The following is a 24573-nucleotide window of genomic DNA, read 5'->3' as shown; positions in this document are numbered from 1 at the left end:
AACTAGTAACAAAAAAAAAAGTAAATTAACTTTTAATCACTTGTTATTGAATTATTATTGAATTATAGTATTGGTTTTTAGTATTTTATAGAATCCAGTGAACAATAAACCTACATCTACCTTTCTCTTGACTACAGCTCATTTAAGCTAAGTGTAACAGTAACAAAACAGCTCTCAAGCATGACTATATACATATGTGTGGGTATATATATGATACCTTAATAGCTTGATAAATGAAAAGCTGCTAGGTGAGCATTATATTTGAAGAAAAACTTGAGGTTAAATTTTAAAAAAGCAAGCATACTGGGCCCTAGAGAATTCAACTAAGTTGAATTTAAACTAAACTAGATTTTCATTAAAGTGGTAGTAAAAACGCTAGAGTGAAAATTATTTTGTGTATGTGTTTGGGTTTTCACATAGAGCTTGAGGCTTTGCAGGGAGATTCTTCTTTCTTGACAAGTAAGCATCTTGCAAACAATTCTGCAAGGACATACTTCTCTACAGCCACTTAAAGCCTGACTGGTACCAGAAGTACAGATCTTATTACCAACGCTACAAGCTGTCTGATACATTAAAAAAGAGACTGCAGATAGATTACAAATTATTGATCATCAGAAGTGTGATACAAACTCCTTAGTAAGACTACGTAGAAGTCTATGTTTGATTTTTTTGATGACATGAGATGTGTGCTGCCCCTACTGTTGCTAGTATGGATTCTGGGGAAGGAGGACTATAGAGAATCCTGCCATTCCTCTGAGATGTGTCTGGAGACAGCAATTCTTAAACATTTTCTTTAAAAAAAAATCCTTAGGAAATGAGTATTATTATTCCTTGTTTGCTGTACAAGATCAACCCAGAGTCCTTCCTAACAGGGCACTTCAGCATGACTTAAATATTAAGAAATAACATACATAAATAATGCCACTACTAAGCCTTCAATACTTTCATTCTTGCAAATGTACAAACAGTAAATAGCCACTAACGAGCTCTACAAAACATCAACAAAAGTGGGAATAAGACTTTTCTTTCAATTGATTTATCAAAGGGCTTCTCTTGATATAAGAAAAATATCCGTAACTAGAAAAAAAAAGCCACAATCCAAAAGAAAATGATTCTATGTCTCAGGAATGAAGAGTCTTAGTTCTATGAAACTTAGTTCTCAGTTTCTGCTGAAATGCAGAAAATTGGCGTCAGCTGGTGTCACAATCTGCTAGGTGCCAGTCACACAAATGAAAGTTCTATAACATAAACAATGGACCCACTTTTCAGTCTTCTGAATTTCTAAATGATTGGAAATGAAAGGTGCAACCCTCTCATGAGGATTAGATACTTAGTTAAGTGTGGAACTCCTTGCAATAATGTCTTGTGGGTACAAAAATTATACATGGGTTCAATGGAGAATGGATAAATCACACAATATAAATTTACTAAGGTTACGTAATATGTAGGAAATATCCAGGAAGATCTTGGGCTGCAAATAGCTGAAGGCTGTAATGGCATTCTGAAGAGGTGTCACTATGAGGTTTTTTTTTCGCAATTACACATTTCCCAAAGGCATTCATGTTTGATCATTGTCAAATATGATACAGGGCAGGCAAAACTTTAGTCTTACTCAGGGCAGCCTTTCTAATGCTTTTTATTTTATATCCTTCTGTTTTTGTTAAACTTCTGAGAATTTAGTCATTTGGGTCTCTGACAGTTCTAACATATTTTCAGAGTACAGCTTTGTATCCTCCCCAGACATGGCCATCTGCCCCTATCTTCTTCATCTGAATAAGTCCAAACTCTCAGTGAATCCTCTGCATAACTCTAAGAGGATAATGAGTCTCTATGTAAAAATTAGAAATGGAAAAAACTCCTTTCAGTTTATACAACTTTACAATTAGAGCTACATACAACTAGAAATATAAAATGAACACCCATATACAGAACTTGTATGACCAAGCCCAAAATTAGGTATAACATAGAGTGATTCTATAGATTTTCAAAGAAACATCTTGACAATTTCAATTTATTTTACTTGTTATATCCTGAATTTGTGCAATTATTCTACTGAAGCGTAGAAACGCTGCTGAGAGCAAGGACTATTTTTCATTTTTTCCAAACTTGCCAGTATCTTTTTGAATTCTTACCTAATTACAAACTATCAAACTAGCTACTGTGTAAAGTTCTTCAATAACGTATGAAAAAACAGACATAAAATTTTCATCTTTGTTTATAATAATATCTATTCAGTCATCCTGAAACCATTCTTGAGTGTCTGAGATTTATTGACTAATTCCTGCTGGAAAAAAATGGGTTTCAAGGCTAAAATAAAAATTCTGGGACTCCATGTCATCTCCATTTTAGACAAAATGATAGCAGATCAACAAAATGCGAGACCGCATTTGGAGTGCTGTGTCTAGTTTTGGGCACCTCAGTTTAAGAAGGATGCGGAACTGCTTGATCAAGTCCAGCGGAGAGCTACCAAGATGATCAGGGGACTGGAGCATCTCGCTTATGAGGAAAGGCTGAGAGGCTTGGGTCTGTTCAGCCTGGAGAAGAGAAGACTGAGGGGGGATCTTATCAATACTTATAGATATCTGAAGGGTGGATGTCAAGAGGATGGGGTGACTCTTTTCAGCGGTGCCCAATGACAGGACATGGAGCAACAGACACCAGTTGGAACACAGGAAGTTCCACTTAAAGATGAGAAAAAACTTCTTTCCTATGAGGGTGACAGAGCAGTGGAACAGGCTGCCCAGGGAGGTTGTGGATTCCCCTTCCCTGGAGACATTCAATGCCCGCCCGGACACAGTCCTGTGCGCCCTGCTCTAGGTGTCCCTGCTGAAGCAGAGGGGGTTGGACAAGATGATCTCCAGAGGTCCCTTCGAACCCCTACCATTCTGTGATTCTGTGAAAATGACAGCTGATAGACAAAGTGATTCCAGAAAGAGAGAGATCTGGGTTCAATCTTCTCCTTTGACTAAAGAGCATCAAACTTTCATTGTCTGCAAGGACTGTACTACCTGCAATGTACTCTGATACACATCTCTTTTACATTGTTCAACTAGAGATGGTTATAAAATACCTAGTTAATTAGGTAATGAGTAAGACTGACTTTACCCTAGTTGTTGGATATTCACCAAAAGTACAGAAGGCTTGTTTTCCCGCACATGTAGACCATTTTTTTATACAGTGTGGAACAACATAAAAGAGAGATTTATTACAGCAAATGATAGTAGCATTACAACCGGATAGCAAGGAACAGCAAATAGAAAAAGATGTAGTTGAGTTACATGCACAGAGAGTAAGAAAGAGAAATAAAAATTGTCTTTTATTTCAGAACGGTCTTAGGAGAAAAGAAAACTGATAAAATTCTTCGTTACTGGTTAGTATGTAATACAGAGAGTGTTTTGCTTTGTTTTGTTTTAAACTGGAGGTCACTAAGTATGCTCAGAGGACTAAAAGTTCTTTTAAAAAAAACAGGCATGTGTTTGCCATTTCCTTCAGTTCTCATCATCTCACATAGGGCTCAGAAATATAGCGGTGAGCAGAAAGCTTTCTAAAAGATAGAAATAGTCTGGTGAGGAGAAGCAGAAAAGCAATTAAATATGAATAAGAGGGCATGATAGTGAGAAAAGAAAACTAAATTGAAATGTACGATAGAATATTCTAAATAATGCTACAATCAGCTTAAGTGCATTCACAGAGTGAAATAAAACTGTACCACAAACAATACTGTGAGGAACTGAAGACTGAAACATCCTAGTGCTCTTTCTCATAGCCCTCATCTTGCAATGGCCACTCTGACCAACGAAGTTCTCACGAGCATCCCTCCAGAGCTTGGTCCATCTTATTTAAAAAATGTCCAAAGGAAAGATAAGGGAACAACAGAAGGCATGCTGACAGCCTAAAGACTAAAATGAGCTGTCTCTGCAAATGGTCCCACTACAAGTTAAGGAGTTCTTTTGCTTCCAGCTTAGTAAAAAAACCCAAAACAGCAAAGCAAAGATTTGACTAAGATGACAATCAGATAAATATGAGTATTGCCTATAGTTACTGTGTTTCTAGAAATGGCTAAGAATTGTAAATGAAACACTACAGAAAGTATTTTTCTTTTGACCTTACATGTCAAGATAATTATTATAACTGGAAAACTACACATCAGATATATATAATTAAAATGTAAATTATATTGCTTCTAACAATTGCATTCATAACCTGTTCCTCCAAAGAAGGTCTTTAAAAATTCTTCATAGGATTACTGTTGTAATATCTGGTATTCCTTCAGGAAAACATTTTATGATGTGACGAACCACCGTTACGTGTCTGTTCTGTCATCTCACAAAGAAGAGGATGTGTGCAACTAAATGAAGTGTAATAGATTTTAATAGTGCAAATACATATGTACACAAACGTGCATACATTACTTTATGTTCACTTTAGGGGCAAAAAAAAATCGCTACTACCTGAAGCTGACTGTAGAGTAACACATAGTGGTCCCTAAGGATCCTGAGGGAAATCTTCGCCAATTTTAGGATAGTATCTAAGATATTCTCATCTCCACCCATCACAGCATTGCTCTATTTCCTACCTTCCTGCTTGCCGGATTGAGGCTTAAGAATTTAGGCTTTCAAAATTAGTAAATGTATTTTACATATTACATGGGATTGTTTTTCCCCTGTATTGTCAACAATTGCTAATTGGTTTTATTCATAGTAAGCAAATAACAAGGGGGAAAAGAGCAAATCCTCTGAAGAATAGCCATTTGAATAAAAGATATGCACACACATATGCTCAACACATGCCTATCCACATGTGGTCAGATGGTTCAGAATTTAATTTGAAAAGAGGTTAGCTGTTCATGTCATTTATTGTTTTATTAACACACCCAATGTTTTCTCTGACAACAGGGCTTAGAGACTCATCTGCAGTTTTATTCCTCCAATATGCCTGCTTCAAATTGTTTTATTTTCATATTAGTTTACTATTGACTTAGCAATCAGAATATCCACACAGTTAGTGACATGTGAAACAGTATGTTTGGAGAGCAGTTTCACACTAACAGTTACTAAGTGGGTTTAGCCCAGATAATTCATTTATGCCCGAGAAAAGACTAAAAGACAACATCATATAGGCATCTAGGTGACACTGTCAAGAAGTTTAAGTTGGGAAAATGTAACTATTTCCAACAAGATTATTTTTAAGTTCAGGTGGCATAGGATTTAGGGGCTTATTTTATCTAACGTTTCATGCAAATGCTAGCACAGAAGATCAGTTTCTTCCAAAAAAACATATTATGTTTGATTGGAACAACAGGAGCCAGTTTCATGTACAGCTTTCCAGGCATCGCCTAACTTAATCTTTCTGCCATCAGATTTTTGGACATTATACACTGCATGTTGACGTATTTCTAACAGTGAGATATAATTACAATGAGCTTCATGGAGTATGATGTTTTGAAATTGGAAGGTGCAAAGACAATAATAGTTAACAAATAAAAGTTCATAATATTAATTAACCCTACATTTCTCTGTTCCTGTGGGACAGGCTGTATCTTTGCCTTGGATAACTGTGCAAAGGCTGGAATTAGAAGCAGCAAAAAGAAGGGAAACATAAGGAGACATTAACATGCTGCATCTGCTGGACAACTTAATTAGAACAAAACAGAAATTGTTTGAGACGGTACCAAGTATGATCCCCACTAGCAGTTCCTGGAATAGCTCTACTATGTCTTACTAATCGCACTCAGTTGAACTTGGCTATAAATTGAAGGGAAAAAAAACCAGATAAAAAGGCTTAAATTAACCTGATTTGAAGAACGCCTTGGCAGATTTTAGAATCATAGAATCATAGAATTGTTTAGGTTGGAAAACACCTTTAAGATCATCAAGTCCAACGTTAAACTACTTATATTGTAACCATTAACCTTGTTGTATTGTAATCAAGATGATGAGGAAAATTAAAAACTAGAGACAAGAGGGTTTGAATTTGACCTTCTCAGGCATTTCATCTAGAAAACAGCTCTCAATGAATGATAGGTCAGGACAGGCTCAGTACTCAGTAATACCATTTTTTTTCAGATGTTGCCCCACTGGAAGCACAGATGTCCATATACAGGAGATGGGAATGGTTTCTTTACCAGCATTTGTTGATTATGTTTATTTCATTAAACACCAATATTTTCCCCTTTCTCTGTCACTGGAAAACCACATGTTCTTCTAGTAATTAGTAAGGCATTGTTAATAAAGACAGTGTACCACGAACGTACATATAGCACATCTAAAAATACCCTCTAGCAATAAAAGGCATTTTCTTTTTTCTTTGCATTCCTTTCATTTTGTATTTAACTTCTAGTAATTCCAAAACTTTTTATAATTGATGAACAAGGCTTGAAGAGTCTACGTAGACATCACAGTTTGATCTTTTCATATGAGATCTTAATAAACTAGATATTTGAATAATAAAGTAATATAGACAAATATGTGCCCTACTTCAAAAGCTGCTTTGCTAATGACACATTCCTGCAGCAGAATAAATTTTGACTGTGTCTATGAGTGCAACATAGCCAGAAATTTTAGACCAGACCTCTGAACAAAGTTTCTGATACTTTCTAACATTCACAGTAATACGCTGAATATCTTGATTCTCTCAAAAGAGAAAGAAAACTGCAAGCTTATCTTTAAGTGTAGGTCTGCTTTTGCTTCAGAAAAATCAGGCTTATGTGACATAACAATTTGATCAGATATTTACTTTAAAGAAAGATCTGAAGACGCTTCTAGAAGAAACCTAAGGTGTGACTCAAATATTACTTCTTTGTGCTAGAAGATAAAAAATTATAGTCTGCGTATTAAAGACTGAATTCTTGAATTGCACATTCTGGATTGTTCTAAGGAACAAAGTAGCCTTCTTAGATGAGTGAAATAATGTTGCTCAAAGTCAGAAAACAAGACACGTAAAAAGAGTATTAAGGTCCTACAGTGGAGACAGACTTTGTAACTAAGAAATACACTCAGCATGTACCTTTAGGCACCACAAGAAGGTGAGAGAAAAACTGTATGCTCTTCTACAATGAATGGTATACAGAATTTCCTTAAAATTTAAAGATTTTCATGGACTTAAAATAAAGATTGCAATTAGATTACCTACAGACAACTGCTGACATTTTTGCTGCATACATGCATCTGAGTACAGATCTGTTTTCTGATCTGAAACAGAACAAGAATATCTGCAGAACTGTCTTTTTAATTTCACAACCCAATTATACTCAGTACAAGAAGACATAATGAAGTTAATATGGGTTAGAGAAAGATCCATTATTCTGACTGATCAAGCAGTCAGAAATGAAATATAAATGAAAATATAAAAATGAAAGATATAAGAATGAAAAGTAAAATAATCCAGAGTGAAAATTTCAGCTGCAAGTGTTGATTGTGCCACGCTGACATTACCAAGATGCCCACGATTTTATTGCCTTCAATCTTCAAGATTTACAGTTTCCAAAGAACTTTATGGATGTATATAACAAGGCATAGATGATATCAGAGAGGTATCTCCCTGAAAGCACAGACTGCCCTCTTCTGGAATGAATGATCTGACACATCTAGTGGTCTGCTCATGGTCAAAGTTATATAAGGAATATCTCACAAATAAAACCATCAACTGACTACCAGGTCTTTAATTTTTCTTTTTTGTTATCATACAAAACACCTACTAAACATGTATTCAGATGATCAAGGAAATGACTAGCATCTTGCCATAACAGAGTTACGTACAGTAATTACTTCCTTGTGCAATGGAGTGGACTCACTTTTAGTATAGAAAGTGACCTCCAACTTGAGGTGAAACGCAGCGCTATAAAAGCATGATCATTCACTCTGAATTTGAGAACACTTCTATGAAGTCAATGTTCTTGCTGCAAATAAAGCTGTGAATATAGGCCACACCAAAGCTGCATTCACAGTCTGCCCTATGTATACTAGAGTGAGAAAAGAGTTTCTATCAACTTGTTGCAGGTTCTTCCACCAGTAAAAGTTCAGAACAAATAACAGAATCTTTATCCTTACATTTTAGTTGCAGACAACCTGAAATTAAGGTATCTTCTGCCATCTGTGTAGGCAACATACACGGTTTTGTTTACACTACAAGACCACCTGATTGCAAAGCTAAAGCACATACTTACCATTATATGTGAACTGTTCTCCAGCTAATTAATCAGAAAATGTTGTCATATGCTGTCAGTCAGACAATATAGTTCTGTGGTAGAGTTCAGTTGTTTCCTACTTGATAGAAATACACTTCTTGAAAATCGGGATCCCCGTTTCAAATCAGGGGATGTAGGGTATTAGCAAACACCAAGAGTAAAACCGTGATCCCCAAATATAAAAAGGAATTTCCTCTAATCCACTAAAAGTTACAAGAGATTGAGTCTTCTTTGGTAGTAGACTATTGAGGTAGAAGTAAAATGATGAAGGATTTTAGAATTGGAATAATTATTTTGTTGTATTCATCTACCACTCTCATCTGAATGATAATGAATCATTGCAAGTTTCCTGAAAACAAAAAACAACACGTAAAAAGCACTGAAACTGAGTAGTTAAATACTAATGCCTTATTTAGATGGCAGTTCCTGATTTAGAAATCCTGTAAAAAGTATTTTGATTGTGTCAAAGAAGGCAACAATAAACTACTAGCTGCAGTTACTATGAAAATTGATTCCTTCTGTACGTTGTTTCTCTCTGGTCAGCCAGAAGACCCTTGACCTCAATAAGCATGATAAAATAATTTGTTGCTTTCTGTTGACGATGTTTTAAAAAGAAAAAAAGAGACACATAAATGCCCAAGAATATAATACAGAAAGAAACACTCAAATGCCCACAAATCCTTAATTATTATTGAACTAAACATTCTTTTAAGGTGCAGATCTTCCATGAATTTTCAGAACCAGTTGGCAATTCAGAGGATTATAATCAAGACATATGATGAATTGTAATTTCTGTCACTGTAGATCTGGAAAAGGAACAAGGAATCTTTGAGTGAAACATCAGCTTCTGCTACTCCTTGCTGACCATTATTATTCAAGCTTCAGCTTTTAACAATCTACGTAAGAGACAAACCTCAGAGACTCTTCCAAGAGAGACAGTTTTTATCTGTTCTTTCTGGATTTTGCAATTCTCTTTACACATTAGTACTCCTTGTCTCTTGCAGAATTACAGTGCATCATCTATCATTAAGGACTCGAAAGGACATTAATGAAGAAAATAAAATGCTGTTTTTTTTCATTCAGACTAAGATTGTGTCTAATCTGTGATCCTGTATATTACTTAAATAATTCTAGGATAGAAACCATCTGAGAAGGGGAGTGGGGAATTGCACTTTTACTATAATTATTTCATTTACTGATGATAAATTAATGATTTACTTATGATAAACTGTACTTATTGAAAAACTTGTAGAGGATGCCCAGAACTACGGAACTAGTCATTTTGTCTTTGTTATTTTTCCTTAGCTTTCTAGCAGATGCAAGAGGAAATTCAGCTTCCACTCAGTCCATAAATCCAATCATCCACAAATTAGAAATGTGCAGTTCTAATAAGCATACTATCATTCTGATTTCAGACCAAATGAAATGCAGTGATTAAAAGTTACTGAGTGCAGTCCATTGTAAACTTAACCAAAGAAGACAAAAGTAAAGCAAATCCAGGTATTATGAAGAACTCAACCAGAACTGTGCAACAGCAGGAATCTGGAGAATTTCATTATCTAATTCCAATGAATGTTCTTTCTGTTTTCTCATTTTTGCTTTTAAACTTCAAGACATATGTAGTATCATTCAACTACCCAGAATAAAATTGTGATCACTGCAGAGAATTCACAGTAGAAAAAACAATAACAACAAAAAACACCCATGCCCTTAAACAATCAAATTACCCCACACCCCTGAATAAAAGATATAATTCAAATTAATTATTTCCAGTTAGACTTGAAAATATTGGTTACATCCATAAATATAAGCACATTCTCTTAGTTTCAAGATAATGACACAGCCAGCCCAAGAAAAACAATATTAATAGTTTCTGATAATTTTAACTCTTTCTTCACCATAACAGATTATGGGGTTTTGCACTCTTAACTTATTTGATGACAGTTCTTTAACAGTATATTTTTCCTTTGATCTAACGATGAAATGAATAATTTTTTTACCATTTAAAAACAACAGTTTTCAGAATTTTCGAACCTTACCAACCAGAAATGCAGAGGATTCATCCCATTTGAAAACCAGTGTTACACAAGCCAACTGATAAGTTTGTACTGAATTTCAACATTTGTATTATTTTTTTATTTTATAGTAATCTACTTTTATTTATATCTTAAGTACAGTATCCCTTTAAAAGAAACTCCATCTGCAGATCACATAAACTAGCTATCAGAGACATTTGTTTCAATACATCATCCTTCCCAACTACTATACTCTTCTGTTACAAATTTAGCCTCAATAAAGCAACTTGCATATGAAATTTGAAGGGACAGAAGTAGCTAAATGCACGGTTTACTGACACTTTCTTGCTCCTGAAGTTTTGATCTGTGAAGAAGAAACCATTTTAATAATTTTTAAAGCATTTTCATTATGTAAACCTCTACATACAGATAAAGCCTTCACAGTTAGAATCACACTATCACTCTATTCAATTCTTATCATCAGAGCAAATATATTAAAGTTTTGCTTTAACGAATCCCGTTATTACTGCAGAAACAATGTCAGATTCCTTAGAAATCTTCCCTTCCTCATCTTTACTGATGGTTAGATAATGATTTCTAATTACAGTTTTCCAACTTAAAATTCATATTAGAGTATGCTGAACACACAATGATAAAAGCAGATGTGTACCTGAGTCATCATAATTTCAAAATGTACAATACCTGAATTTTAGGCATTACTGCAAAGCAAAGTTTCATTTATTCAAAATATAATAATCAGGAAAAAGTATATTTTAATAATATTGGTAATGAAATATGGGAACCCTTTGCTGAGGAGCAGAAGAAAAAAAACAGGAATAATTTTGTGTATTTATGATTAATGTATTTCACTACCAAAGACAACAGCAATTCCAGCTTAAACCCACAGACCTATAGTTTTATACAGCTTTGTTAATAGGCAAAGTAAGCTTTTTTTTCTATACCTGGAAGTCCTCTCTCTTCAACACTGTATTCCAGAGATCCAAAGGAATAATTAGCTGGACTGATTGCAGGAGTAGAAATAAAACTTGTACATCCAATGGATGAGTTTATTTCAAAATAATTGTGGCTGTGATTCATTCGGTGAAATTCCAGAGAAGATACTATTGATGTGCGCTGCTTGGGCTACAAGAAAAACAGAGGTTTTGGGTGAAAAATACAGACCTTTTTTGTAGTTTTCATTACTTGACATTTAATAAATTTACCTAGGGTTTCTCTGTTTTTACTGTTTTTATTTGGCTCAAAGGTTATACTAGTAAAAAACATATCATATACAAGCTGTGTTGTGTAGAAATAATTTCCATAATTTGAATTAATTTTTATTAGAAAAAAAATGCATGTCTTCATTCTAATCAATTTAATTAAAAATAAAATAGGGCTTTACAGCCTTGCATGTAATAATTGCAATCATGTTTCGGTAAGAAAGGGAGCTCTTCACCAGCTGCATTGCTGGGTACATCTTGCAAAAGAATTAGACCACTGATGCCTGTGTAATGAAATTTACAATATAATACCAAGCACTCATCCCTCAAAAGCAACCCTCGGCTGTTTATACAATTTATGAAGGGCTGTCTTAAACATTCAAAGACTGCAATGTATAAAAGCTTAGGGGAAAAGTGTCAGCTTAAAAAACACACATGAAAATCAAGCTTTCTTCAGGAGTTTTCATGGAATAGTGAAAAACTTGATACTAGTTGTATGAAACATTTACTTTTGAAGTGAACCTCTTCATTGACCCAACTTAATGGCTGTGCTTTAGATTGCAGAGCAGCTTCAGAGCATGAGAAACTCATTCCTTTTGGATGGATCTGCACCATAAAGTATATTACAGAATTGTACACCAAATGTGCTCCAACTCTTTATGACCTTTTGACCATAGGATCACACTAAAGCTAGCCCAAATTAAAACCAATGAAACCTATATACTGTGATCATCAGGTCAGCAACAACTTTTTCGCTACACAGATCTGTTTCCATTGCACTGCACTACTTATTAATATAGACATAACCTTAGTGCTCCATGTCACGGACTATAAGCCACAGACCACTGATGGTTTGCAATGTCATGCTAAATAGTCTGTTGCAGCACTCATATGGCTCCATACTCAGAATATCCTATCCCCACGATGCTCCTTGCTGCTTCAAGACCAATGACCTGAAACCTTAGATGTCTCTTCCAAATTAGAGGAGGCCCTGCATCCAGGTGTACAGCTGTCTGTATATTTATTTCAGTACAGTGAAAAGTGTTTCAGGACCTGCTGCCTTAGATAACTAAAGGCTTTCGAAAAAGAGAGTAAAGGGTGCTTTAACTCTTCTTGTTTTAGCATGTCAGGCTTAACAGGTCAGAATATTTGTAAAGGTCAAGAATTTGCTACTTTATTAGTGTCAAGACCAAATTGTTGCCCTGGGAGCAATAAGATCTTCCCTGGACCATGAAGCTATTCACCATACCTTACTTAGAACTACCTGTTAAAATACAATCTATCCCAGTGGAGTAATTTTCAATTTTGTTTGTGGTCTATTTCATTTTTAGGTTATGAGCCCTGCAATGTTTTTGTTACAAATACAGAACTAGACAGTTTTTGCTAAAAATTCACTCTATCAAACATGTCGGACAAGAACTCGAATAGGCTTAGGTTTGCATAATGTTGATTGTTTGCTAAAGTTGTGTTGGGCACCATGTGAATTAACTGTGTCTTCTTAAAACTGAGAAAAATTGCACAGGGTAAATTTGGGCATTCATCTGGAACTCATCTACAGTCTAATGAGGGGATTTACTTTCTTTAATAATTAAAAACAGCTTCTGATTTGAAAGGCTGACTCCTAGGGCTAGTAATTTCATGGGAGAGTTCAATGAACAGGGACAGACTCCAACATCAAACAGCCTGGTTAAAAGTCATTGTTTGGGACCTGAGCCAAAATAACTCTCTGATCAGACCAAAAATATTCACATGTACTAGTTAAACCTAAACTGCACAGTTTTGCTAGACAACAAATTCATCAATGACCTGATTATTTCTAAAACTGAAAAAGATCTCTGGTCATTTAGAAACATGTTCCTGTCCCTTTCCCAAACAATGTTGTCTTTGTGATTTCGCAGGAATTCAGCTTCTGAGTTAGAAAGGTGACACTTCAAGTAACATGATGTACAGGATCTTTGATTATTCCAAAACTGAGACAGTTCCTACCTAAAAAGGCAGCTGGGATGATCCAGCTCAGTCTTCCTAAGCAGCTTCAAAAACTGCTCTGGCCTTCATCCAGCCAGGTCTCCAGCCATAGTTTCAGCTGTGTGCCCCTTTCTTGGAGTACGAATAGCAGTATCTGATACATCATATGGCTTTGTACTAACTTATGGATGATCAGCTGCTTCACTACGCCTTAGTGTAGTATTTCAAGCTAACATCTTTAAAAAGTTTCACAAAAATACCTGCAAGGTCTTGATGAGGTGTGGGGAGGGAGGGAACAAACAAAAAAAAGCCCCAAACTTTTCTGAAGCATTTTTAAATATCAGTATAATTTGCAAATGCTCACAAATTCTGAAAAGATGTCCATCAATCAATAGCTATGATTTGCTCTGGAGACATGGGTTAATGATATCAAGTAAGCCTAGAGCGATTTTCAGAGATGATTATGGAAGCTATAAACATGTTCTCCGTTTGTTCTTGCTAACATGTATCTACTGACCTGGGTGATACAAAATACCACCTATATTATTTTGGGCTTCGATATTATGTTATTAATTCAGACAAACATATCTCAGTTTAATATGTCTTTCCAATCTAAGGATTCTGTACAGAACCTTACACAGCCTCTAGTGCTCTACAGCATAACACTTCTGCTATATTGTTTGGAGTTAACAAGGTCCATCTGTCAAAACATGCTAATAATTTTTCTATATAATTACACAGGAATCTAGGATCTGACCATTTGTAGCTAACTAGAGGAGACTCTTGCACCTTTTCTGGGTCCTGTACGAAGTTATGTTGTTGAAGTATGCTATTTTTTCATTAATATATTCTAAGAGAGATGCAGTAAACCAGTTTCTATTTACTGCATCCCTCTGCGTCTCTCTAAAGTACAGTTTGCACAAAAACTGTAGAAAACATTGGGGTTTTCCTACAGTTATCCTTAAATTCAGTTCCAGATTTAGATAACTATATTTATAGCATAGCTATTCACATATACACTAGCTATCTAAGCTCCCATTACAGTCAACTGAGATCTAGTCAATACAATCAATAGAGTCCAGAGAACAATTCAGCTCACCCAGACACCTTGGTTCACCTCTCTTAATATAGGTATCCACCACCACTGGGGATTCCCTGGGGCATCCCACCTGGCCTCAGGCTGCCATCCAGAAGAGTGCAGGTCTCCCCTCTGTGTGCCCCATATCTTACCTAACAGCCTCCACGTGCATGTCAAAGACACATTTATGGCACCTCAAATGACAGTAGATGCCTAGTTTTAGGCTACCGAATTGAAATCTACATCTCTCCTGACCACGATGGGAGTTTAGATATCCAAATCAGACAGAGATTCTTATATACAGAGATGAAAGCATAGGTGTTTTAGTCCCAGACTGAATCCCACATCTAGCTCACATGTAGGCACTCTGGATACCTTACATTTGTTAGAATCTGGAGCCAAATTCTGGGTAGAATGTGTAGCGAGTCAATGAGTCACTTACTGGAATCTTGTACCTTGGTTTCCCAGACTGCATCTTTGAAAGTTACTCGAGGTCTCTCAAGATAGGTCCTGAATAATGCTAAGAAGACTATTTACTACACGAAATACCATAATATCCAGGAAACGTAGTCAGGGGTCAAGGTTTTATAGCTGTGGAGATTGTACAAACACAAAACTCCATCCCAAAGAGGTGATGCTTCCTTTATTCTTTGTATCAAAGCCAGCTTTGTCAGTCATTACATTACATGTCTGCCTCATACTACTCAGAAGGTCTGCACACACTTAGATAACCCTTGTGAAACTGCAGCATACTTATGGCTTAACTCCACTCCAGTGCGCATGCTACATAACCACATGCAGATTTGTCCTTAAGTAGATTTTCTTTATTCGTTACTTTCATGTATTTAATTTACTTGTTCTGTATAAATCTCTTTAATGATTGATTTTGTTTACTTTAAAATGTTTCTTCATTACTATTATTTCAGTTGTAATAATAATGACCTAGAAAACCCTAGACTATCCTAAAACAGCATACCAAAACAGGCTAATGAAGAAACCTTATATTTTTGCTTTTGCATTGATGATATAAACAAAAATCTTTAAAGGTATTGCAATAACAACATTTAAACAACTTTCAAATCAGATCTAGTAAGAGCATTTTTATGTTAAGTCAGTAGTGAACAAATATCAATGAAAGATACCACTTTGAACAGTGCAAAACAGGAAAGGTATTATCAAAATACACATATGGAATTGCCTTTATTTTAAAAAGACAAGTAAGGACTTACTTAATGCTCCCATGAGTGGAAGAGGCATGCAAATTCTGTAATGCTACTATGACTTGCATGTAACGCTATCAGCATGCAAGGGATTGTTCAAATATTTCTCACAACATTTAGCAGAGGGCAAAGGGCAAAATTCCTTGCTCAACTTAAAATAAAAATATTTTTCCAGCCTTGAAATACTCTGCAATACAAGCTTGTGACTCTGCCTTCTTTTATCTTTGGGATTTGTATACACATCACCATCACAGTCTTTAAAGATTTAATTCTCACAACACTGCTCTGCACTATGGTAGAGCTATTAGCCCCATTTTACAGACGCTGAACTAGGGTATAGGGCTTTCCCAAGGGACAGATGTGTGGCTCATTAAATCACTGAGAACCAATAAGCCTGAGTATATTCTGCATTTGGCAAATCCTGCCAAAATCCAGCTGCCCTACATGATGTAAAGACTGGTTTCAGTTGCATTATATCATGTAGAAAAGGTATGATAGAATAGAGAACTGGACCCACATTCTCAAGTTCTAGCTAGCACATAAAATACACACTTACCAAAGAAAGTAAGAGGCTGCAGTCCCTTCCCCCCAGGCTCATCCCACATACATAACACAGTGTAAGTGTTGTCTTGTGGCTGCATAAATCCCTCTTTTTGGTACCTGCCCAGATGATTCCATTCTCATTCTCTGATCAACTCACTCCTACTTCAGAAATTTTCCTTTCTCCAGCTTCCTTCTTTCTTAAGATCCCATTCTCTTTCTGCACACTCATTTCTCCTTTCACTCTCTTCTTCTTTCTCAGTTTTCTCCTATCTATTGCTATATTCCCTCCAAAACTACTTATTTTACTCTAAAACTCCCTTCACCATATCCTAGCTGATTCCAGTTCTACTTGGTCTTCCAAACCTTACTTCTCTGCTTTCTCTGTGCCTTTGTCAACAATGTCTCTCAAATGAACTCCCTAACAGTCGTATCTCCCACTGACTTTATCAGTCACTACAGCCCTCTCGTTGCCCTTCAATGCATCCTATTTTAACCTCTGTCCTCCCTTACAAATACAACTTTCACATCACTTTTACGGTCTCTTAGTCTCTGTCCTCTGCCTCAACTTTCCAACATACCATTTCTGTTTCTGTCTTTGTCTCTTTTGCTCATGTACACTTACATAAAATCCCATAACATTCGTAATTTTCTTGGCAAAATGCAGCCTATGAGACAACAGGCTTTTTCACTTACTCCTGTCCCCAGTACCTCAGTTTTGATTTGCAGAAATCAGCAGGCCTGATACATCCTCAACAGTCAATGCTGCTGCCAAGAGTTTTTTGATTTATAGGATCCGAACTAAGATGATCAAGTAGCCTTGAAATTGCAAAACCTGGAGATTACAATGGATCTGGGTTTGATTCTTCTCCGTCACCTAGAAGCAAAAGACTGCACTGAACTACTACTAGACTCCTGAATCAATTATTCTGTGAAGCCCCAAAATACTGTGTTAAACAAGCTGAAGACACATTGTCTTCTTAATAAGGTAATACAATTTTATCTTTTTTCATTTCATAGAACCTTATCTTAAATTATGACTACAATTAAGATAAAATAAAGGCAGTTTCAGCACCCATCTTGACATTCTTGCTTTTACTTCTCAACATCTTAATTTAGTTTAAGAGCAGAAGGCAGAAATTACACAATGGCTGGCAACAAATATAGCCCAAGCAGCCACAACAGGGACCTTACAAGATGATGGGAATTAAAAAAAAAAAAAAAAGAAAAAGAAAAAAGAGATAATGGTTTTACTGTTTTTTAACTGTAGATCCTTTTCATTACTAAAAGCATAATGCATTTTAAAACTAAATACATTTTTAATGGCTTCACAGTGCCAAAGTCCTAGAAATTTCTGTATGACTGATTTTTAATTTCGAGAAAGACACCTCTTGCATCCTGCATGAGCAGCAACTGCATACTTCTTTACAGTAATCTCATGGCCCATCAGCATATTTTGATCATTTCTCCATTAGTGTCACACTCAAGGATGGCACAGACACATAGATCTTTCCTGTAGCCTGTGGTTAGGAAGCCAAATATCTTTAGTGCTTTCTGTTCCTGTGGTTCTGTTCTCTGTGCACGTTATACTAGCTGCTCCTTTAGGAGTCCTCCACTGGAGTATGTAACTAAAGGTCAGGGCATTGCTGGCCCCTTTCATCTTCCGCTCTGGTCTTATATCAGATGACAAACCAGACTGGGAACAAATAAGGAAAAGAACAGATCTTGTCCCAGTTTCCATTTTCCTTGGCTTCCACTTTCATTTCAGTTGCAACCATATTGCAGCTGTGCAGTCCTGAATGCTAAAAACTGTAACACCTTTGTAGTGGTTTCCTTTTTTGACAGACGTGACCAGATTTTGAAGACGCACCACTATTCCTATCCCGGGAAAACACTGCTTGAAATGAGCTTCAAAGTGCGAGAGAGAAATTTGATAAATAAGAGGAAGTCTTATTCCTCAGCTATACAAAGTTTCTAACTTTCAAAGATTAAGAAATGTTATTTTCACTGAAACAGCAGGAAAACAGGTGTAAGGCCATTTTCTTTAAAAAGCCCTTCAGCTTCCAGCTGTTAGCAAGATCCCATTTTGACGTACAGATTATGAAAATTGCTTATATCATTACATTTGTATATTACAAATTTTGAAGGGTCAAGGTGATGGCTGTTTTTAAGTTGCATGCTACAGATAGCATGCATGTGTGAAAATGTGGTGTACTTTCAGATGATGATAAAGGATTACTCAATAACTACGGTGCTCGAAACTACCCAGCACTACACAGAAACAAAGGAAAATACTATGAATCTGGTGAGATACCCTTCAAATCACAACAGCTAAGGCTTTAATATTCCAGATTCTGAGTGTGTTACTGTTCCCAAGCATTACACGTACTACGGCAGGGCAATTGGCGTGCGTTGGTTCACACCCCTACTATTAAAACTTCATTAGCCTTCAGAGCAGGGTCTCAAAGCAGAATTACCTACCAGGAATGGTCCTTGGCCTATTCAAATTCCCAGTCAGGCCTGACAGCAGATACTTTTGGAGAGAGAGAATTGTACAGGACCAAAACTATACCCAGGACTGTGTTAACAATTCAACAGTATAGATGACAACCTTCCAGAGCTCAGAAGCTTATTCTACTAGTGTAGTTGTACATACCTAGCTTTCAGTATCTGAACTATCTTTATGCTCAGTATTTCACCAGTTTGGTCTGTTGCAAGTTCAGATATGAAAAATGCTGAGTTCTTCTGTATGATCTATGTCACTGATATTGAATTAGGAAACACAACCTGGAGAATCTCTCCAGGTAAGCAACCAACTTCAACCAAGAAACATATGCATTTAGAACTGATATTCTAAAAACATAACACTCCTGACAATAAAGAGTGTTCTTCTGCTTTAATTTATACTTGTGCTTTAGTATCCTGTTGAACTGCAATTAAATGCACTCACACATACTGTTTGCTGTTTTCATGAGTACTTTGTATTGGGTAGATGTGTTTATGTTTTCATATTATCTCAGCTCTAATTAAAATAATCTAAATAGAATTATGTTTTATAGTTACTTGTCAAAGGAAATATTTTACAATGCATCTCTTTAATAATATTTTGGTTAATGTTGTTATTAAGTAGTCACAGAGTATCCATTATGCTCTAAGGAATTTTTTTTAGAAAATCCTCCTCTAGAGCTGTTTTATATCTTCTACCCATTAATTCTGCAGCAATACAGCGGGGAAAAAATCAGTCCTGTGTGACAATTCCAACCATAACCTTTTTTTGTAATTGGTACTCAATGTTTCAGAGTCACAGAATTTCATGTCTGTCTTATTTTCAGTCATGCATAGATGAATTGCTAACCGCATCTTAGTGGCATTGACAGTATATCTTTTAATTCTTTGTTTTCCCTTTTTTAAGGTCTATTTAGGAGCTTTAGTTATCTGTTTCTTTCTTTGTTTATTCATTTCAACATCATTAGAATGAGAAGATATCAAACGGCATGCAGCAGATTTGCACAGACACTTTAAAGGTTTACAAACAAATAGAGAGAGAGTATTTTCTGAAATACATCTCCATATCTAAAAACAAGGTCACTGACTACTGTCAACTACCTTAAAATGGTTGCACTTGTCTATCAGAGGCTACAGATGTTCTGCAGGATTCTATTACTGCTTGCAGAAAAATGAGACAATTTCTTTTGTCCTCTAACATTTCAACTATTTTCTTCAATTATATTGCTAGATGTCTTAGCCAGAGGAATAGATGGGATTGTAACTTTGTTTAAAGAGGTTAAAAGAGATAAATAGAAAAAATTACAACTAATGTAAAGAGAGCACATCCAAACCCTCAAGAAAAAAACCCATATTATAATGAATAGATTATTGCAAATCTTAGCAATAAAACCAGCAAGAACAAGATGATGGAATTCCATTATGTCCGAAACACTGAAATTCTCTGTTCCTTCGTCTTTCTACCAGAAGCCCTCTTAATATCACTGAAATAACACTCTTAGGGAGTTTACTTACTCATATAAAATGGGGAAAATACTAATTTATGACAGATAAAATACAAGTTACTTTTAAATAATCCACATTTAGACATCAGAGGCTGTATCTACAGTTAGCTATTTGAAACACATGTTAGAAAGACAAGACGAGAATATGCAAATATTGGATTATACTTAGTAAAGAATTTAAAAGGTGAGAAGTCAGAATTCAATTTTATAAGAATTGACCAATGACCCACAAGTGAATAGCACTGACAAAAGAAACAGTCGCTTAGGAGAAAACATGCTCTTTCTCCCACAATGTATATAGTTTATTTGTTCAAATGGAGCTTAAAAATAAATATGTTAAAGTAAGGAAAGTCTTATTAAATTGAGTAGCTAATATAAAAAATACAGGAAGCATCACACGCAGCCCAATTTTGTTCAGGTTTCATCCAGACCAAAAGCTACAGGAATTGTTGTAGAACAAGCTCAAATTTACTATCACTTTCTAAAATTCCAGTTCTGATAAGGTAAGTTATACTTTACCATATGTAGTAATATAACTAAGTCAAAACTTGGAAGTGAGCCCAAAATTTCAGAGGACTTTAGTTAACACATTAACCTACTTAGTCTTCTACCACATCTCATTTATTCTCCCATGTGTGTTTGTATACTTCACAGAGGCATATGCCTTAACTTGAAACTGCATTACTTTCTCAAAGTCCTCATTAATCAGCAATTCCTGAGTTAAAAACTTACTAAGATTTGTCTGGACAATCTGGAAAAAAAAAGATCAAGTGATTCAAACTCTGAATTACATTCTGTTTGTTTCTCATCTGCATATATGTAACTTTTCAACAGATCCTCTTTGTCAGAGACTGACCCCATGAAAATCTGAAAACAAGACATGTTTTTGCAAAATGCTAGATCACAGGTACAGGCCATAGCTAAGGTGCAGAGATAACGTAGCATACAGATCCCTGAAATACTATTAAGTGAGCTGTCTTCAGGACTGGAAGCAGTAGAGGTGGGCGGCACTGAACTTAATAGTGCTTCTGAGATCCGAGTTAGAATCTCTCCAGATTGCTGCACTGTGCCAGGTAGGTACACCATTTCAGTTAAAATAGGCTTTAGTATTAGTACACTGAACTGAATAGTTGAGACATATCCAAAGAGAGTTTTTAGATAGATTTTAGATAAGGGACAAGTGGTAGGGTCACAACAAACCGCAGGTTTCTCACATCAAAATTCATCATAATTGACTGAAAAAAGGATAAATTTCCAGAAATGTGAGTGCAAGGTAGGAGGAAAAGAGAAAATCTCAGCCAGGTTTTGTGAGAGCATGTTTTTAATGTAAGAGGGGAGAAATAGGACCGGGTTAAGAGGCAACTAGAAGGTAAAGGACAAATTTTGAGTGCATTCTGAGGAATCCCTTAACTGACCATGACCAAGACCTCTCAGGATTCACACTTTATGTATGAGATTGTTCCTGTCTCACACTTCCCAGCTGTGGTACTTTCACCCCATAGGCTGGCAGTGCAGCATCACACCTGCTCCCTCTTCAGGGACCCCATGTAGCAGGTGTAGCTGACAGATTCCCCCACCAAGCTGGGTTTGGTATGTGAGCGTCCAGAACAGGAGAGGGAAGAGGCCACTGTACTGTGCTAAACCTCATGTTTACACAAACACCTTCAGAATCTGTCATGAGTTGAAGCATGTACATGCACTGCCATCATGTGAGCTGGCACACGGTCTTAGGTACCTGGCCAAAGAAAACAGGAGGCAGAATGACCCCCCTGCTGCCTCCAAACCCAGCTCACCAGGTTTCTCTTTTTTCACTCTCTGCCACTGACTGCCCTCACCATACTAGTGGGAGGAAGGAAGCTTTAGTCCGCTCTGCTGCTGCTTACACACATCACAGAGAGTAGTTAACATAGTGTTTCTCCTCACTGCGGGTAAACTGTTATATGCACAACCCTCCAGGAAAGATAAGTAAGGCTATAAATGAAAATAACAACGTGAGTTGAAAGGCCAGACTTCCCTGGCAGTTTCATCCAAGCTACCAAAGCCTGCCTAGTGGAAAACACAAAACTAGCTGCTGAAGAACTTCCCTTTCTGCCTTTCACTGGCACCTTCAACGCTGCATGCACAAGCCTAATGAAGAGGGGAAAGGAGTGACAGCTGGTTTGGAAATTTACATGATCTCTGGTTTAGATCTGCTTAGAATCTGTTTATTTTGCTAGAAAAATGCAGAGGCCCTGACAGACAACAGAAAATTAATTATTTTGCCTGCATTGTGTAACACTATTCATTAGTTTTACATGAGTGGTGAGAGGTCAGTCAAGAATAGAATCCCATTGTGTTAACCTTCAAAGAGCTTGCCATGTAATTGAATGCAGCAGGCATGGAATAAAGGAATTAAATATGCAGGCAGAATTAACACTAGCGGTTTGCAAACACCACATTGCAAACATCTACAACTTCTTTGTCTAAATTCTTGGGTTGATATCTTGGGGGGAGGTGATTAGGTAAGCCACAAAAACAAAGAAAATGAAGAATACTGAAGCAATGTGCATAAAACACATGGAGGAAAGGAGAAGCATAATGGGATCTGAATGCTATAGTTCATCCAGCTTCTCATGTATTAGCACATTGATTTACAACATACATTAAGCACTAGCCTACATGTGCCTGTCCGCTGTTGTTTTCTGCATAGGAAGTATGCCACACGTAAGGCCACATGAGAGACATTTTGGCAAACACGGTAAAGTTCTGACCATATATATTGCACAGCTAGCTTTTGTTCTGCAGGATGATGAGAATACTGGGAGTCCGTAAATGGTATGATTTAAATTTGAAAATAGCTCCCCAGAATCTGCTGAATCCATTCAGAGTTAACTAGCAGGAGAACATCACCATTCAGTGTTCTGGGTCCATCTGTTGGCAATATCATGAGGCAAACAGCTTTTAAAATGCTATTTTCAATAAGCTATCACACAACAGCTTGTTCCAACAATATTCCAATACCTTTCTGTTTGCTTGCCGCCTACTATAAAAAACAGCTTAGAGGGAAGGAGGCATTTCAGTATTATACTGATGTAGGGTGGGAGGGACAGAGAGACTACAGGAACAAGCAAAATGAGAAGCAACTATAAAAAGAGAAAAGGAGAAGCTGTTATTTTAGACCCCCTGCAATCTAGACTTAAACCAGGATGTGGAACCCAAACCACTGTAGTGTCACAGAGGGATGGGCTGCACCAGCCAGTTGTTAGAATTAGTGTGCATTTGGTGTGTCAGCCATAGGAAACCAATGGGTCCTAGAGAAAAATGGCTGGTGCACCTAGTAATTACCTTTGATTCTGCAAGACCTTCTGAACTGTGTGCTCCAATGAGTACTGAAAGGAAGATCCACCTCCAGCACTGTAACACGCTCACTTGTGTGGCACCAAAACAATCTGACCTACATAATTCCCACCAAAATATCATGTGTCCATGAGCTTACTCCTCAAGTAACACAAATGCCAGCAACATACTGATGATACAAAGCCTGCACCCAGTAGCGTCAAAGTGGCTCAGTTGCAGAGATCAGCTCAGCAGCGAAGAACAGATGGCTGCATTTGAACCCAATAATTGGTAGGAGAGGAACAGAAGTTCTTTTGGTTCACACCAGAAAGGTTTCACAATTAGTCAATTCAGGTTGTCACAGCCAGCTTTGAGACACCTAATGTCATGCCTGTTTAAGCAGCAAACTAGATAATCCTCTGAAGTTTCTTCTGATCTATGTTATCCTATGATCCTGTGATTCTAAAATAAACTCCCCTATGCTGAGTAGGTCTATACTGCTGAATCAAGTTCTAAGATTTTTTACTTTAAAAGACTGTACTTCTTAAAGAATTACAAGGGGCACTCAAGTCTTCCATGCATTAACCATCTTGTTTAGCAAACACTGCTAGAAATACATATCGTTAGGAAAGGTGAAAGTCGAGAAGCAATACTATACAAGAAGGTAAACTAAAGAAGGTATGAAATATTACGAGACCACGTAAAAGGAGATTCAGAAAGAGGAAAGGAAACCTGAATATGTAATAGGGAATTAAAATGCATAAAAATATAAGATAAACTTGGATGAAAGCTAATAGTACATAAAATTACAAAATATTACATAAAGACTTCTTTCATTATTAATGTTATACTAAAAATGTACCAATATCTCTCTGTACATTGTTGGACTCATTCATAAAATATTCTATCTTCACCTGGTATCAAGATAACTTCCTAAGTACAAAAAATATTTTGTGTTCTGTTTATCTGTCTTTGACCTATTCATATGTGTATAGTGATAACATCCTCTTAAAATACATGCATCA

The 24573-nt window shown here is 36.4% G+C and overlaps 1 protein-coding gene across 7 annotated transcripts in view; it reads right to left on the bottom strand.

Moving 5' to 3' along the window:
- Positions 1-24573, bottom strand: part of ANKS1B (ankyrin repeat and sterile alpha motif domain containing 1B) — a 450718-nt gene that overhangs the window by 259526 nt on the left and 166619 nt on the right. For all 7 annotated transcript variants that reach the window (XM_075080262.1, XM_075080270.1, XM_075080279.1 and 4 more), the window contains exon 12: positions 11163-11343. In XM_075080262.1, the coding sequence (XP_074936363.1) occupies positions 11163-11343 (181 nt within the window). The remainder of the gene's footprint in view (positions 1-11162; positions 11344-24573) is intronic.

The sequence above is a fragment of the Phalacrocorax aristotelis genome, chromosome 1 (assembly GCF_949628215.1).
Source record: "Phalacrocorax aristotelis chromosome 1, bGulAri2.1, whole genome shotgun sequence".
Lineage (NCBI taxonomy): Eukaryota > Metazoa > Chordata > Aves > Suliformes > Phalacrocoracidae > Phalacrocorax > Phalacrocorax aristotelis.
Note: the sequence above shows the minus strand (reverse complement) of the source record. Positions and strands in the feature narration are given on the sequence as shown.